This window comes from Microtus oregoni, unplaced genomic scaffold, assembly GCF_018167655.1.
Source record: "Microtus oregoni isolate MIOR12 unplaced genomic scaffold, Mior012 000002F_ref0000024, whole genome shotgun sequence".
Classification (NCBI taxonomy): domain Eukaryota; kingdom Metazoa; phylum Chordata; class Mammalia; order Rodentia; family Cricetidae; genus Microtus; species Microtus oregoni.
Genome location: NW_024543061.1, coordinates 10,534,846 through 10,549,641, shown reverse-complemented (window position 1 = coordinate 10,549,641; position 14,796 = coordinate 10,534,846). Strand labels below are relative to the sequence as shown.

Sequence of the window (14,796 nt, the reverse complement as noted above, 5' to 3'; positions counted from 1 at the left end):
TTGCAACTACTTCCAGAGTTACACCCCTCCATACATTCTCCATATAGTCTCCTCAGAGACACTTACCTTCACATTTCTCCTTTACACAGCCACATCTGTTTCCACACAGTTTCATTCTCCACACTGTCATATACTTCTTCCTTCACTTGACTCTCTCCTACAGACATATCTGTCTGTGAAACAGTTACAAGTTCGATATCTCTCTACCTACTCATCAGGTACATGTCTTCACACCTCTCTCTCTCTCTCTCTCTCTCTCTCTCTCTCTCTCTCAATCTCTCTCTCTCTCAATCTCTCTCTCTCTCTCTCTGTGTGTGTGTGTGTATGTGTGTGTGTGTGTCTGCATGTAAAGCTACATATTCCTTTCAGCATGCATCTATACACACACAGAGAGAAAGAGAGAGAGAGAGTCTCATTTCTATAACATTTTTCTCCATTCCCAGCAAAGCCTCTGGACAAATATGGATCACATTTTATGGTCACACGGCACTTTCTTAAGTAAACAATACAAAAGAGAGCCATAGAGATTACACAGTTTCTCTCAGGCTAGGGAGGTTGTGCTGACTGGGAATGGTTAGTAAATTAAGCATATAATTCTGAGGGATCAGTGTTCCCAGACAGACAGTGACATTGTAATAAAGGACTTGAAAAATAAACAATTAGTTGTTTTGTCTTTAAGGTTAGGAGTATGTACAGGAGTCCTTTATTACTGGCTGTTATGTCTACCAAAGCTGCTTCATGCCTGACCTTGAAACTACAATAAACCCCTGGAAAGTTTTCCATGTGTATTCATCTCTGGGGACAACCAGTTTTTTTTATTTGTTCTAAAGTCTAAAATTAGCTATCTTTGTGACTGATAATACTATTACTTTCAGTAATACTCAGTTCAAGTAATGCAAGTTATCCTAGTATAATTTCTATTCATCAGAATTATACATATAAGCAGAAATCATCTTCTTGTTCATCCCCAGCCATATTTTTGCCTTGAAGATGGAATATTTTCAAAGATAAACAAAAAAGCAATGGAAAAAAATATCCATAGTTGTTATTAGGGAAGGAACATGTGCATGTAAAAGAAATACAGACAGACAGTTATTTATAGGCAATAGTCTTTTAAGCCTTGTTTTACGAGATTCTCTATCAGATAGTTGCTCATCTGTTGAGTAGACCTTGAACTACAATCTGCTTGATGGTGAATCTCTTCCAGCCAATGGTCTTTGAGAGGCTGGACAGGTTGATGTATGGCTTTGGGGTGGGCAAGGCCACCCACTCTTCTTTCTTTTCCCCACAAATTACACCTGAATGTTAGACCCCATTCTTATTTATTTGCTATTATCTGTGAGTTCCCTTCTAGTAAAGAAAAACCTTGGAATGCTCTATTTGGAGTTAGCTTGGGATTATTTGACTTGCTTTCCCCTCATTTGATAGGTTTTGCACCATCTGATATATATTTTCAGTGTCCTCTGGTAAAGTCACCGATGCCAGAAACTATCAGCAAAACGATGACACTGTTGGCACAGCTTTTGAAAAATAATGATCCACTGTACAGTCATATATAAGTACTAACAAAGGTCTTCATAAAATAATATAAGACAAACAAAAAGTAAGGCACTTCATGAGCATGAAGACAGATGTTAGGGGAGGGAGCTTGTTCTTCCTACTGCCCAGCAAGATTAGACTCAAAATAATAAGTGAATTTAAGTTGGCCATGTGAATGCCAATCTGTTCTATGGAGCCTGCTTGGTTGTTTCCTGCTGCCAAGCCATGAAATAAACACACAGAAACTGTATTAATTAAATCACAGCTTGGTCCATCATCTCTAGCTTCTTATTAGCTACCTCTTATATTAATTTGACCCATTTATTGTAATCTGTATATCACCACGATGTCGAGGATTACCAGCAAAGTTTCAGTGTGTCTTTCTGTGGTGGAGGTTCCATCACTTCTCTCTGACTCTGCTCTTCTTCCTCCAAGCATTCAGCTTAGTGTTCTTTACCTACCCAAGTTCTGCCTTGCTATAGGTCCAAAGCAGTTTCTTTATTCATTAATGGTAATCATAGCACACAGAGGGGACTCCCACATCACCTCCCCTTTTCTCTTTAAATGAAAAGAAAGGTTTTAACTTTAACATAGTAAAATTACATATAACAAAACAGTTATCAAGCAAGAAATACAGCGATGACTACTTGAAGATATCCATTCCATTTTGTTTCCCTTCATTCTTCCCAAACTTAGAGTCCTGTTTCAATTTCCTGATGTTGTGGGGAGTAAATACTTCTTTGTTCCTGCTGGTTTTACCTTTGCTTTGAGATGAACACTTTTCTCATTGCAATCTTAAATTAATGTTCCCCAGGATTTCCACATAGTGAATTCTGGGGTACTCTTTGTATTTCTATTCCTCTATTAGTCTGGAAAATGGAGAACAATGTGCACTCAGCATAAGGGTGACTTTACACATGAATGATAACAAACCCATTTAGCCTCAATTTTCTCTTACATGCTTTTCCACTTTTCCCCTCTCCAATCATCCCTTCTTGTACTTCATGTTTTCTTATTCTATGTTTCTTTTGCTGTTGTGAATTTTTGAGCATATTTTATCATTTCCCTAGTGCTGTTAATCTGAGATAGTTTTCCTAACACTTCTGCAACAGCACATTGGGTTAATATGTCTTGGATTTTAAGACAATGTTGTTATTAAAGTACCTAATATATTTCTGTTGGAGAGCTATAAGCTGATGTCTTTCAGTGATCATTCTGCCTTTTGTGTTATTTTTGTCTGTTGATTGTCACTAGCCACTCAATCACACTGCTCAGACATTTCCTTATGTATTTGCTGACTGCTTTGCATGGGTCCTTCCTGGTCAGCCCAGCTGCTAAGAATTTATAAACCAGACTTTTACAGTGTGAACTGAGATGCATGAGATTGGCAGGAGGAGCAAGATGAAGTCACAAACAAATGTCCTCATGTCCCTGCTGCTCTGGGTGTCTGGTGAGAAATGCTATAATTTTTTTTCAGAATCACTTCTTTGTATATCAGAAGTTTAATATGTGTGCTAGGACATAATGTTTTTAGAGTATTGAGTAAGATATACACTGACAAGGTGACATTCCAAGGTTATTAAATGATCAATTTCAACTGTTACTATATTATGTGATTGCATATTATAAATCTTCATTTTGTATTCCTTATTGCAGGTGCCTGTGCAGATATCGTAATGACCCAGTCTCCATCATCCATTGCTGTGTCAACAGGAGAGAAAGTCACCATCAGCTGCAAGTCCAGTCAGAGTCTTTTATACAGTAAAGATCAAAAGAACTACTTGAGCTGGTACCAGCAGAAGCCAGGGCAGTCTCCTAAACTGCTAATCTACTTTGAATCCACTCGACACACTGGGGTCCCTGATCGCTTCACAGGCAGTGGATCTGAGACAGATTTCACTCTCACGATCAGCAGTGTCCAGGCTGAAGATCTGGCAGACTATTACTGTATGCAGCATTACAGTTATCCTCCCACAGTGCTTCAGCCTCCAACAAACACTTCTGAGACTCTCAACAGCTGCCTGCACCACAGGCTGTCCTGCACCCGCACACTTCTCCCTTCTGCCAGTGAGCCTCAAACTCTGATCAAAATATTTTCAGACCTGGGCAAGATATACGGTTTAAATGTCTCTTAATTCTTTAGGTATGAAAATACTGTATGTGAAAATGCAGAGGAGAATTCAGTATTATCTTTCTATATCTTTTGTGCCCCAATACCACAAACTCTGTTGCTTGAATATGAGGGATTTATATTTCTATAGTTCGGGATTTCTGGTATCCATCATAGGACTCTCTAAGCTGAAGTGATGGTGGTGACAAATTGTGTTTTGATTTGGAAGCTGTAGGAAAGGTTTTTTTCTTCACTTTTCCATATCTTTAAGGTTTTCTTACATTCTTAATGGTTACAATCTCTTCTGTTTTTTTTCTTTAAACTTCAACTACATTTTTAGTAGATTAAGTAATTATTTGTCAATGTGAGTGTGCATTTGTTTTTGGTGAGCAAGTGTGTGCATATTTCTAGGTGCACATGTGACATGACCTTGTTCTGGAGATCAGATACCAGCTTGGACTTGATTGTCCCTTTGTCATTTGGGCTCTGGGAAACAAATCATGTTTGTTAACAGGATTGCTGTCAAGCATCTTTGGTATGTGAGCCATCTTGCAGTCCTTTAAATTATTTTATTAATGTAAATTCATTATACACAATTTTCTTTTTCTTATTTATTTATTAAAGATTTCTGCCTCCTCCCCGCCACCGCCTCCCATTTCCCTCCTTCTCCCCTGATCAAGTCCCCCTCCCTCGTCAGCCCAAGAGCAATCAGGGTTCCCTGCCCTGGGGGAAGTCCAAGGACCACCCAACTCCTTCCAGGTCTAGTAAGGTAAGCATCCAAATTGCCTAGGCTCCCACAAAGCGACAGTTACCCTGATACCAAAACCACACAAAGACCCATCCAAGAAAGAGAATTACAAGCCATATCACTCATGAACATCGATGCGAAAATCCTCAACAAAATATTGGCATACCGTATCCAAGAACACATTAGAAAAGTTATCCATTATGAACAAGTAGGCTTCATCCCAGAGATGCAGGGCTGGTTCAACATACGCAAATCTATCAATGTAATCCACCATATAAATAAACTGAAAGAAAAAAAACATATGATCATTTCATTAGATGCTGAAAAAGCATTCGACAAAATTCAACACCCCTTTATGATAAAGGTTTTGGAGAGATTAGGGATACAAGGGTCATACCTAAATATAATAAAAGCTATTTACAGCAAGCCAACAGCTAACATTAAATTAAACAGAGAAAAACTCAAAGCCATCACACTAAAATCAGGAACACGACAAGGATGTCCACTCTCTCGATACCTCTTCAATATAGTGCTTGAAGTTCTAGCAATAGCAATAAGACAACATAGGGAGATCAAGGGGTTTCATATTGGAAAGGAAGAAGTTAAGCGTTCGTTATTTGCAGATGATATGATAGTATACATGAACGACCCCAAAAACTCCACCAAAGAACTCCTACAGCTGATAAATACCTTTGGTAATGTGGCAGGATACAAGATTAACTCCAAAAAATCAGTTGCCTTCCTATACACTAAGGATAAGGAAGCAGATAGGGAAATCAGAGAAGCATCACCATTCACGATAGCCACAAATAGCATAAAATATCTTGGGGTAACTCTGACCAAGGATGTGAAAGATCTATTTGACAAGAACTTTAAGGCATTGAAGAAAGAAATTGAAGAGGATACCAGGAAATGGAAGGATCTCCCTTGCTCTTGGATTGGGAGGTTCAACATAGTAAAAATGGCAATTCTACCAAAAGCAATCTATAGATTCAATGCAATCCCCATCAAAATCCCATCAAAATTCTTCACAGATCTGTAGAAGACAATAATCAGCTTTATATGGAAAAACAAAAATCCCAGGATAGCCAAAACAATCTTATACAATAAAGGATCGTCTTTAGGAATTACCATCCCTGACTTCAAACTCTATTACAGAGCTACAGTATTGAAAACAGTGTGGTACTGGCATAGAAACAGAGAAGTCGACCAATGGAATCGAAAAGAAGACCCTGACTTTAACCCACAAACTATGAACACCTGATTTTCGATAAAGGAGCTAAAAGTACACAATATTCTTAAAGCAACTTTTTCAGTATATCCTATATTTTGAACATATATGCTAATCTTTCCCATTACTACTTCGCTTTTCTGCTATCTCTTTTTTTCCCAGTCTCCCTTCTTCTTTTATATCACTATCTCTCACACATACAAACACCTATGCTAACAAATACACATATACACTATCAAAATAATATGCACACAGAAGAAAACAAAGATCATCTAATCATGAGAGCATAGAAAAATATTAATGCCATGAGAGGAATAGATAAATAACAATTATCAGGAAAACAGATATTAGTATGTCCAATGGTGTAAATCAGAAACTCCAATACAGTCGAGGTATAGGAAGAAAAGAAAACAAACTATCAAAAATCTAACACATAAAGAAAATTCAACAAAATGATAGAAATTAATAGCATTTAATAATAATCATGTGTGCACAATTTAATAAAAATTATACACATATTGTTGGACCAGGCTAAAAAACTATACCCAACTGTCTGTTTTCTCCAAGAAACACATCTAACTGTTAAAAATATACATGTGCTGAGAGTCAAGTAATGGAAGCAAATCTAACAAGGAAATGGGGGTCCCAAACCAAGCTGTCACAGTTCTGTTGATATCTGTTACATTAGAATTTAAACAATGCTGAGTCAAACATATAACGGCAGCCATAAAGGAGATGATTCACCAATAACAATTCCAAATGCATACACATCAAACTTTGGGACACAAGGTTTACATAACAAACCTGGATAGATGGTGAGAGATGGTGAGAGGCCCTGCTGGTCAGAGCTTTCAATCTACCATAGCCTGACAGCAGTCTCTGAGCTTGGCAACATGGAGGAATCCCTCCAACACACATGCCGCCCTAGTGGAAGGCACCCTTTTCTATCTTTAACCTTATTTGGAACTGTCTCCTGTCCTAAATGTCTAATTTGTATTTAATGTAACTATTAACACAGTTCTTTGCAGAAGATTTTTTTTCTAATTACCAAAATGGTAATTAGATATTTTACTAGGACCTATTTGATAGGACCGTCCTGCAACCTATGATAACTAAGACTTGTGCTGGGAACATTATGATAGGATTGTTCTGTATAATGCAAATTATGTGATGAATCAGTCACTGTCCCCATCCTTTATATCTCCCCTCTCTGCAAACTGAAATTCTGAGGCCTCCCAGAAACTTCTTCACAGAAGGCTATTTCTGTCATGTTCACAGGCAATCCAAAGCTCCAAGTTGCTGCTTCTGCCCCCGTCACTTTTGAGTGGTGACCAATGGACTGAAAGGAAAAATGCCCTGAACTAACAGGAAAAAGAACATTAATGATGGTGTATTTTAACAAAAACCTTTAAGGAATCACAATTTAGGTGACTCATGAGTAGGTTCCATCATATCAGAAGACTATGATTAGCAAGGTTTACCCCAAAAGTTCTTTGTCCTACGTTACAGTGGAAAAAGAGAAGAATTCATCTTCAGTCACATTTTGTGCATTAGATGTGTACATTACATTTTCTATATGAGAGAAAATCAGCTCTTTTCATGAAATGGGCAGAGAAATGTGGGCCTCCTAGTGTGAACAATCTCAGTATAGAACATCCTCAGTAATTTAGATGACAGTTGTAATTTCTGCACAGGGAAACAGCAAGTTTTCTTGGTCATTTTGGACTTGAGATAAAATGACAAGTAATGGAGTAGATTAATGTTTCCCTAAAGGTAGGCTAGGTCTAGAAAATGATAGTCTTAATTTTAGGCAGGTCTAAAGTTCTAAGTAATGTAAGAAGTTTTAGCTTTTCTATTGAAAAAGGAATATAATGTCCAACTGAAAAAATGTATTAAATAGCTATTATATCTTACAATCACAAAAAATAGAGAACATAAATGTATGATAGTGTCCCATCAAAGCTGTAGCCTGTGTTTTCAAGTGTCTCTCGCAGTCTGTCCTACACCCCCTTGCTGGAGAGGGCACTGTCCATGGAAGCACATTTGGTGTCTGCACGGTGTGCTGCTGCTGAACCCTGTGGAAGGTGCAGGTGAAATGACGACACCTGGTTCCTCTTAGCACGAGTCAGTTTGATAAGTGCTGCATAGTAAATTTAAATTTTTAGCCACTTTAAAATGTAAAAATAAAATCTTTGTGTAAGTCTTTAGAATATATTTTACTTTAATAGCACGTTTGGTTTGTTATACATTACCACTGCACATAAAAATAAATGCAATTCAAAGGTAATACTTGTAAAGTTGGACTTTTCATAAAGGACAGGTGATTGAGTCTTAGTGAGCTCATAAGCAAAATTCATGAAGGATAGCATGTTTTAAATACAGGACGTATAGTTATTGTCTTAATGTCAACATTTTTTAACGTAGTCTTTTTCTGGGAGTGGAGTATAAAGTCATTATTTTCATTTTTGTGCAACATTCTAAATTTTTTTGCAATATCCAAAGCTTTTTAATAACAGTAAGATCCAGGGTTAGTAAATTTTGTAGCCGCGGCTGGCCCTTCTGCCTCTGGCATGTTCAAACTTCCGGCCCTTGGAGCGGACATAGGGTTATGTATGGCTTTGTGGGGTTTTTGGGGCCTTGCCAAAATGCCGGTACACCTCTCTGCCCTTTTGAGGTCCAGACAGGAGCATAGTGCCACGGCCCTTGGGAGACTCCAAGGCCAGCTGGTCAAAGGTGAGGATCTTAGCCCCAGCCCTGAGGATGCGACTTCGGGCCCGGCTGCTCACCCGCAGGGCACACACCTTCAGTTTGGGCACATCGAGAATCCTCACGTCATCTGTGACTGTCCCCACAACCACAGCCATCTTGTTTTCTGGCCAGGAAGCTTCATCTTTCGGATCATCTGGGACAGGGACAGAGGTGGCCAGTTGGTGCGACTCATGAATAACCCTTTCAGCACAACCTGATTGAATGTGGAGTTGGTTTCCCTGGCCAGAATCCTGTACAGCTTGACCAGCAGCCGCAGGTAGATATCCTGGCTCTTGGGTCCCTTGCGCTGAACCTTTCGGTCCTTGTTGTGGTGGATGTCAACACCCATGATGGCGCCTCCTGCAGGGCCTGGTCCGGAAAGCAACATTCTAAATTTTTATTATAAATTATTTATTTTAAAAAAGATTGAAGCACAAGACTTATGGATGTTTTAAGAATTCAGACAGACCTTTAATGAAGAGTTGACATTAACACTCTTGGAACTCATTGAGACCACTGAAAGGAAGGAACAGCACCAGATTCATGGTATGGAGGAAGCATTAGCCACATTACACAAATAAAGATTAAAAGGGGGAAAAGCCAGAAAAGAGAGACTGATTTCCCTGATTATCATAAGGATATCCTAAGAGATGTAATGGAAATCTATGAAAATATGAAGAGTCCTGTATACTTTAACCATGATGGTTTCTATTCAGATATGAAAGGTTGGTTCAAAACCAGAAGTATCAACCGTAATCCAACATTAATTTCTGGGAATGCAGAACATTCATTTAAACTCATTATATAATCCCTGAATGGAGCAGGAGTAGAAGGATCTTTCTTGAATATAACTAAGAACATAGGGCACAGTTATTGTCATGTGCAACCCTGTCTATAGCTTCTGCTGGATAGAGACAGAATACTTGGTTTCTATTGTCAGCACCAAGACAGACAAAGTCAAATGTTTATTTGCTTTCAAAAATGGAGCTTCAAGCTCCATGGAGCTTCATGATTTCACATCATGGAGACAGATATTTTCAGTTGCACAATAAACTGACTCATAGCCAGACCATATTGATTGAAAACAACAAACAAATCCACAAACACTACACAGACAACTGATAGTTCACAATGATCTGTGAATGGCATGGAGACACAGGAGCACTGTGATGGGTTATTTAACAAAGTCTCTACTAATGTTGATCTGAAGTACTGGCTGAGATGAACATCTGCAACGACGTGAGAGCCCACTCTGTTGGAACATATGTGTCCAGATTCCCCTTGTTTATATCGTGTGCCTGCTAGATAGTGTTTAGTTAATTGACAAGCCATTTGACAATGGGATTGAATAATAATAATGATAATAATGAAACAAAGAGGCTTTCTGAAAGAAATTTCTAGTAATACAGTAAGACAAAATAAAAACAAAGATCATGGACGGAGGCCTGATCTTTCGGCGCCAGGAGACCCAGCATTGGGGTGAGTTTCTGGCCCACGGCGCCAGCCTGGGACGGGGAGCTCGGGGGTTTCTTGGCCCCCTGTCCTGCTTGGGCTCTCTGCAGGGCCTCTACTCCCCGGGTGCTGCCTCTTTCTTCCTGGCCCACCCAGCTTCCGTCCAGAGCCCTCCCCACTTCGCCCCCACTGCCCTCTTTTGGCGCGTGGCATCGCCCAGCCCAGCCTATCTGGGCGCAGGGTCCGAGTATCCGGGGCTCCCGGGCGGGCAGCAGTTCCTTTGTTTCTGTGGCCTGCCTGCACCAAGCGGGGTAGGCGCTTTGTCTGCGAGCTGCCCAACCAGCACGGAGGCCTGATCTTTCGGCGCCAGGAGACCCAGCATTGGGAGAGCCAACATTGGGGAGAGACAGCGTTTGGTAGGCAAGGAGACCTAATCCGGTAAAAGAAGATCCATAGGGAGCATTTGGAAGAAGAGATGGGCCGACGTCAAGGCAAGAATTCGCCCAACAAGCTGAAAAGCAACATGAAGCTACCAGAAACAAGCGACCTCACAACGGGAGGACAAGAACCCCTTAATCAAGAGGAAGGAGAAAAGATTGACTTCATGATAGTGATTGACACCCTTAAACAGCATGTAAAAAACGCCCTTATAGAAATGGATGAGAAATATAACAGAAAGTTTGAAGAATTGAATAAATCAGTGAATGATACCCTAGAAAACCAAGGAAAAACAATCAAACAGATAATGGAAACAGTTCAAGACCTGAAAACTGAAATGGAGGCAAAGAAGAAAACACAAACAGAGGGCCGTCTGGACATGGAAAATCTAGGTAAACGAATAGAGACTACAGAAACGAGCATAACCAGCAGAATACAAGAGATAGAAGAAAGACTCTCGGATTCTGAAGATACCATAGAGAAAATAAACACACTGATCAAAGAAAACAGCAAGTCCAACAAACTCTCATCACAAAACATTCAGGAAATATGGGACACAATAAAAAGACCAAACCTAAGAATAATAGGAGTAGAAGAAGGAGAAGAAGGGCAGCTCAATGGTCCAGAAAATCTATTTAATAAAATTATAGAAGAAAACTTTCCCAACCTAAGGAAAGATTTTCCTATGAAGGTGCAAGAAGCATACAGAACACCGAATAGGCTGGATCAAAAAAAAACATCCCCTCGCCATATAATTATCAAAACACAAAGCATACAGAATAAGGAAAGAATATTAAGAGCTGCAAAGGAAAAAGGCCAAATTACTTATAAAGGTAAACCTATCAGACTTACACCTGACTTCTCCACGGAAACCATGAAAGCCAGAAGGTCCTGGATAGATGTACTGCAGAAACTGAGAGACCATGGGTGCAAGCCCAGATTACTATACCCAGCCAAGCTTTCATTCACTATAAATGGAGAAAATAAAATTTTCCAGGATAAAAACAAATTTAAACAATACGCAGCCACAAATCCAGCCTTACAGAAAGTAATTGAAGGAAAATCACTAACCAAGGAGTCCAACAATGACCACAATAACTCAGACATCTAGAGACCCTTCACCAACACAAAATAAAGAAGGGAAACACACAAACTCTACGACTAAAAAAAAAATGACCGGAGTTAACAACCACTGGTCATTAATATCACTTAATGTCAATGGACTCAACTCACCTATAAAAAGGCACAGGCTAAGAGATTGGATAAGAAAACAGGATCCAACATTCTGCTGTTTACAAGAAACACACCTCAACCACAAAGACAGGCACCTACTCAGAGTAAAGGGCTGGGAAAAGGCCTATCAAGCAAATGGACCTAAGAAACAGGCAGGTGTGGCCATACTAATCTCTAACAAAGTTGACTTTAAACTTAAATCAATCAGAAGAGATGGAGAGGGGCATTTTATACTCATAACAGGAACAGTTCATCAGGATGAAGTCTCAATCCTGAACATCTATGCCCCTAATATAAAAGCACCCACGTACATAAAAGAAACATTGCTAAAATTCAAGGCAGCCATCAAACCGCACACACTAATTGTAGGAGACTTCAACACTCCTCTCTCACCAATGGACAGGTCAATCAGACAGGAACCTAACAGAGAAATAAGAGAATTAGTGGAGGTAATGAATCAAATGGACTTAACAGACATCTATAGAACATTCCATCCAAATAGGAAAGAATATACCTTCTTCTCTGCAGCTCATGGAACCTTCTCGAAAATCGACCACATAGTCGGTAACAAAGCAAACATCCACAGTTACAAAAAAATATTAGTAACCACCTGTGTCTTATCAGATCACCATGGATTAAAGTTAGAATTCAACAATAATGCTACCCCCAGAAAGCATACAAAGTCATGGAAACTGAACAGTCAACTATTGAACCATAGCTGGATTAAGGAAGAAATAAAGAAAGAAATTAAAGTCTTCCTGGAATTCAATGAAAATAAAGAAACAACATACTCAAACTTATGGGACACTATGAAAGCAGTCCTAAGAGGAAAGTTCATAGCACTAAGTGCCCACTTAAAGAAAACAGAGAAAGCTCACATTGGAGACTTAACAGCCCACCTGAAAGCTCTAGAAAAAAAAGAAGCAGACTCACCTAGGAGGAGTAGAAGACTGGAAATAATCAAACTGAGGGCGGAAATCAACAAAATATAAACACAGAAAACAATACAAAGAATCAATGAAACAAAAAGCTGGTTCCTGGAGAAAATCAACAAGATTGACAAACCACTATCCAAGCTAATCAAACGGCAGAGAGAGAATTTGCAAATTAATAAGATCAGAAATGAAAAGGGGGACATAACCACAGACACAGAGGAAATTCAGAGAATCATTAGATCTTACTACAAAAGCCTATATGCCACAAAATTGGAAAATGTAAAGGAAATGGATACTTTTTTAGATAAATATCATATACCAAAGTTAAATCAGGACCTGGTGAACAATCTAAATAGACCTGTTAGTCGCGAAGAATTAGAAGATGTTATCAAAAACCTCCCTACCAAAAAAGCCCAGGACCAGATGGTTTCAATGCGGAATTCTACCAGATCTTCCAAGAAGATCTAATACCTATACTCCTTAATGTATTCCACAAGATAGAAACAGAAGGGTCATTACCAAACTCCTTTTATGAAGCTACAATTACTCTGATACCAAAACCACTCAAAGACTCAACCAGGAAAGAGAACTACAGGCCAATCTCACTCATGAATATCGACGCAAAAATCCTCAACAAAATACTGGCAAATCGAATCCAAGAACACATCCGAAAAATTATCCATTATGATCAAGTAGGCTTCATTCCTGAGATGCAGGGCTGGTTCAACATACGAAAATCTATCAATGTAATCCAGCATATAAATAAACTGAAAGAAAAAAACCATGTGATCATTTCATTAGATGCTGAAAAAGCATTAGACAAAATTCAACATCCATTTATGATAAAAGTCTTGGAGAGATTAGGGATACAAGGGTCATACCTAAATATAATAAAAGCGATATACAGCAAGCCGACAGCTAACATCAAATTAAACGGAGAGAAACTCAAAGCCATCCCACTTAACTCAGGAACACGACAAGGCTGTCCACTCTCCCCATACCTCTTCAATATAGTGCTTGAAGTTCTAGCAATAGCAATAAGACAACATAATGGAATCAAGGGGATTCGAATTGGAAAGGAAGAAGTTAAACTTTCATTATTTGCAGATGATATGATAGTGTACATAAGCGACCCCAAGAACTCCACCAAAGAACTCCTACAGCTGATAAACAGCTTTAGTAATGTGGCAGGATACAAGATCAACTCCAAAAAATCAGTCGCCCTCTTATACACAAAGGATATGGAAGCAGAGAGGGAAATCAGAGAAGCTTCACCATTCACAATAGCCAAAAACAGCATAAAATATCTTGGGGTACATCTAACCAAGGAAGTGAAAGATCTATTTGACAAGAACTTTAAGGCATTGAAGAAAGAAATTGAAGAGGATACCAAAAAGTGGATGGACCTCCCTTGCTCTTGGATTGGGAGGATCAACATAGTAAAAATGGCAATTCTACCAAAGGCTATTTATAGATTCAATGCAATCCCCATCAAGATCCCATCAAAATTCTTCACAGATCTGGAGAGGACAATAATCAACTTTATATGGAAAAACAAAAAACCCAGGATAGCCAAAACAATCCTATACAATAAAGGATCTTCTGGAGGCATTACCATCCCTGACTTCAAACTCTATTACAGAGCTACAGTAATGAAAACAGTGTGGTACTGGCATAAAAACAGAGAAGTCGACCAATGGAATCGTATAGAAGACCCGGATTTTATCCCACAAAACTATGAACACCTGATTTTTGATAAAGGAGCTAAAAGTATAAAATGGAAGAAAGAAAGCATCTTCAACAAATGGTGCTGGCACAACTGGATGTCATCTTGTAGAAGAATGAAAATAGACCCTTATCTATCACCGTGCACAAAACTCAAGTCCAAATGGATTAAAGACCTCAATATCAGCCCGAACACACTGAACCTGATAGAAGGAAAGTGGGAAGTACCCTACAGGAGCTGGGCACAGGAGATCGCTTCCTATGTATAACCCCAGAAGCACAGACATTAAGGGCAACATTGAATAAATGGGACCTACTTAAACTGAGAAGCTTCTGTAAAGCAAAGGACATAGTCAATAAGACACAAAGGCAACCTACTGATTGGGAAAAGATCTTCACCAACCCCACAACAGACAAAGGTCTGATCTCCAAAATATATAAAGAACTCAAGAAACTAGACTTTAAAATGCTAATTAACCCAATTAAAAAATGGGGCACTGAACTGAACAGAGAATTCTCAGCAGAGGAAGTTCAAATGGCCAAAAGACACTTAAAGTCGTGCTCAACTTCCTTAGCAATCAGGGAAATGCAAATCAAAACAACTTTGAGATATCATCTTACACCTGTCAGAATGGCT

General features: G+C 39.1%; 1 pseudogene and 1 gene segment (V, D, J or C); one reads left to right on the top strand and one right to left on the bottom strand.

Annotated features, from left to right (window-relative positions):
• The first annotated feature begins 2,940 nt into the window (after nucleotides 1-2,940).
• LOC121433244 lies at nucleotides 2,941-3,674 on the top strand. The segment is given in 2 exon segments: nucleotides 2,941-2,989; nucleotides 3,196-3,674. Coding segments are annotated over 2 exon segments (528 nt in total).
• A 4,482-nt stretch (nucleotides 3,675-8,156) lies between these two features.
• On the bottom strand, nucleotides 8,157-8,725 carry LOC121433238 (annotated as a pseudogene).
• Nucleotides 8,726-14,796: the final 6,071 nt, after the last annotated feature.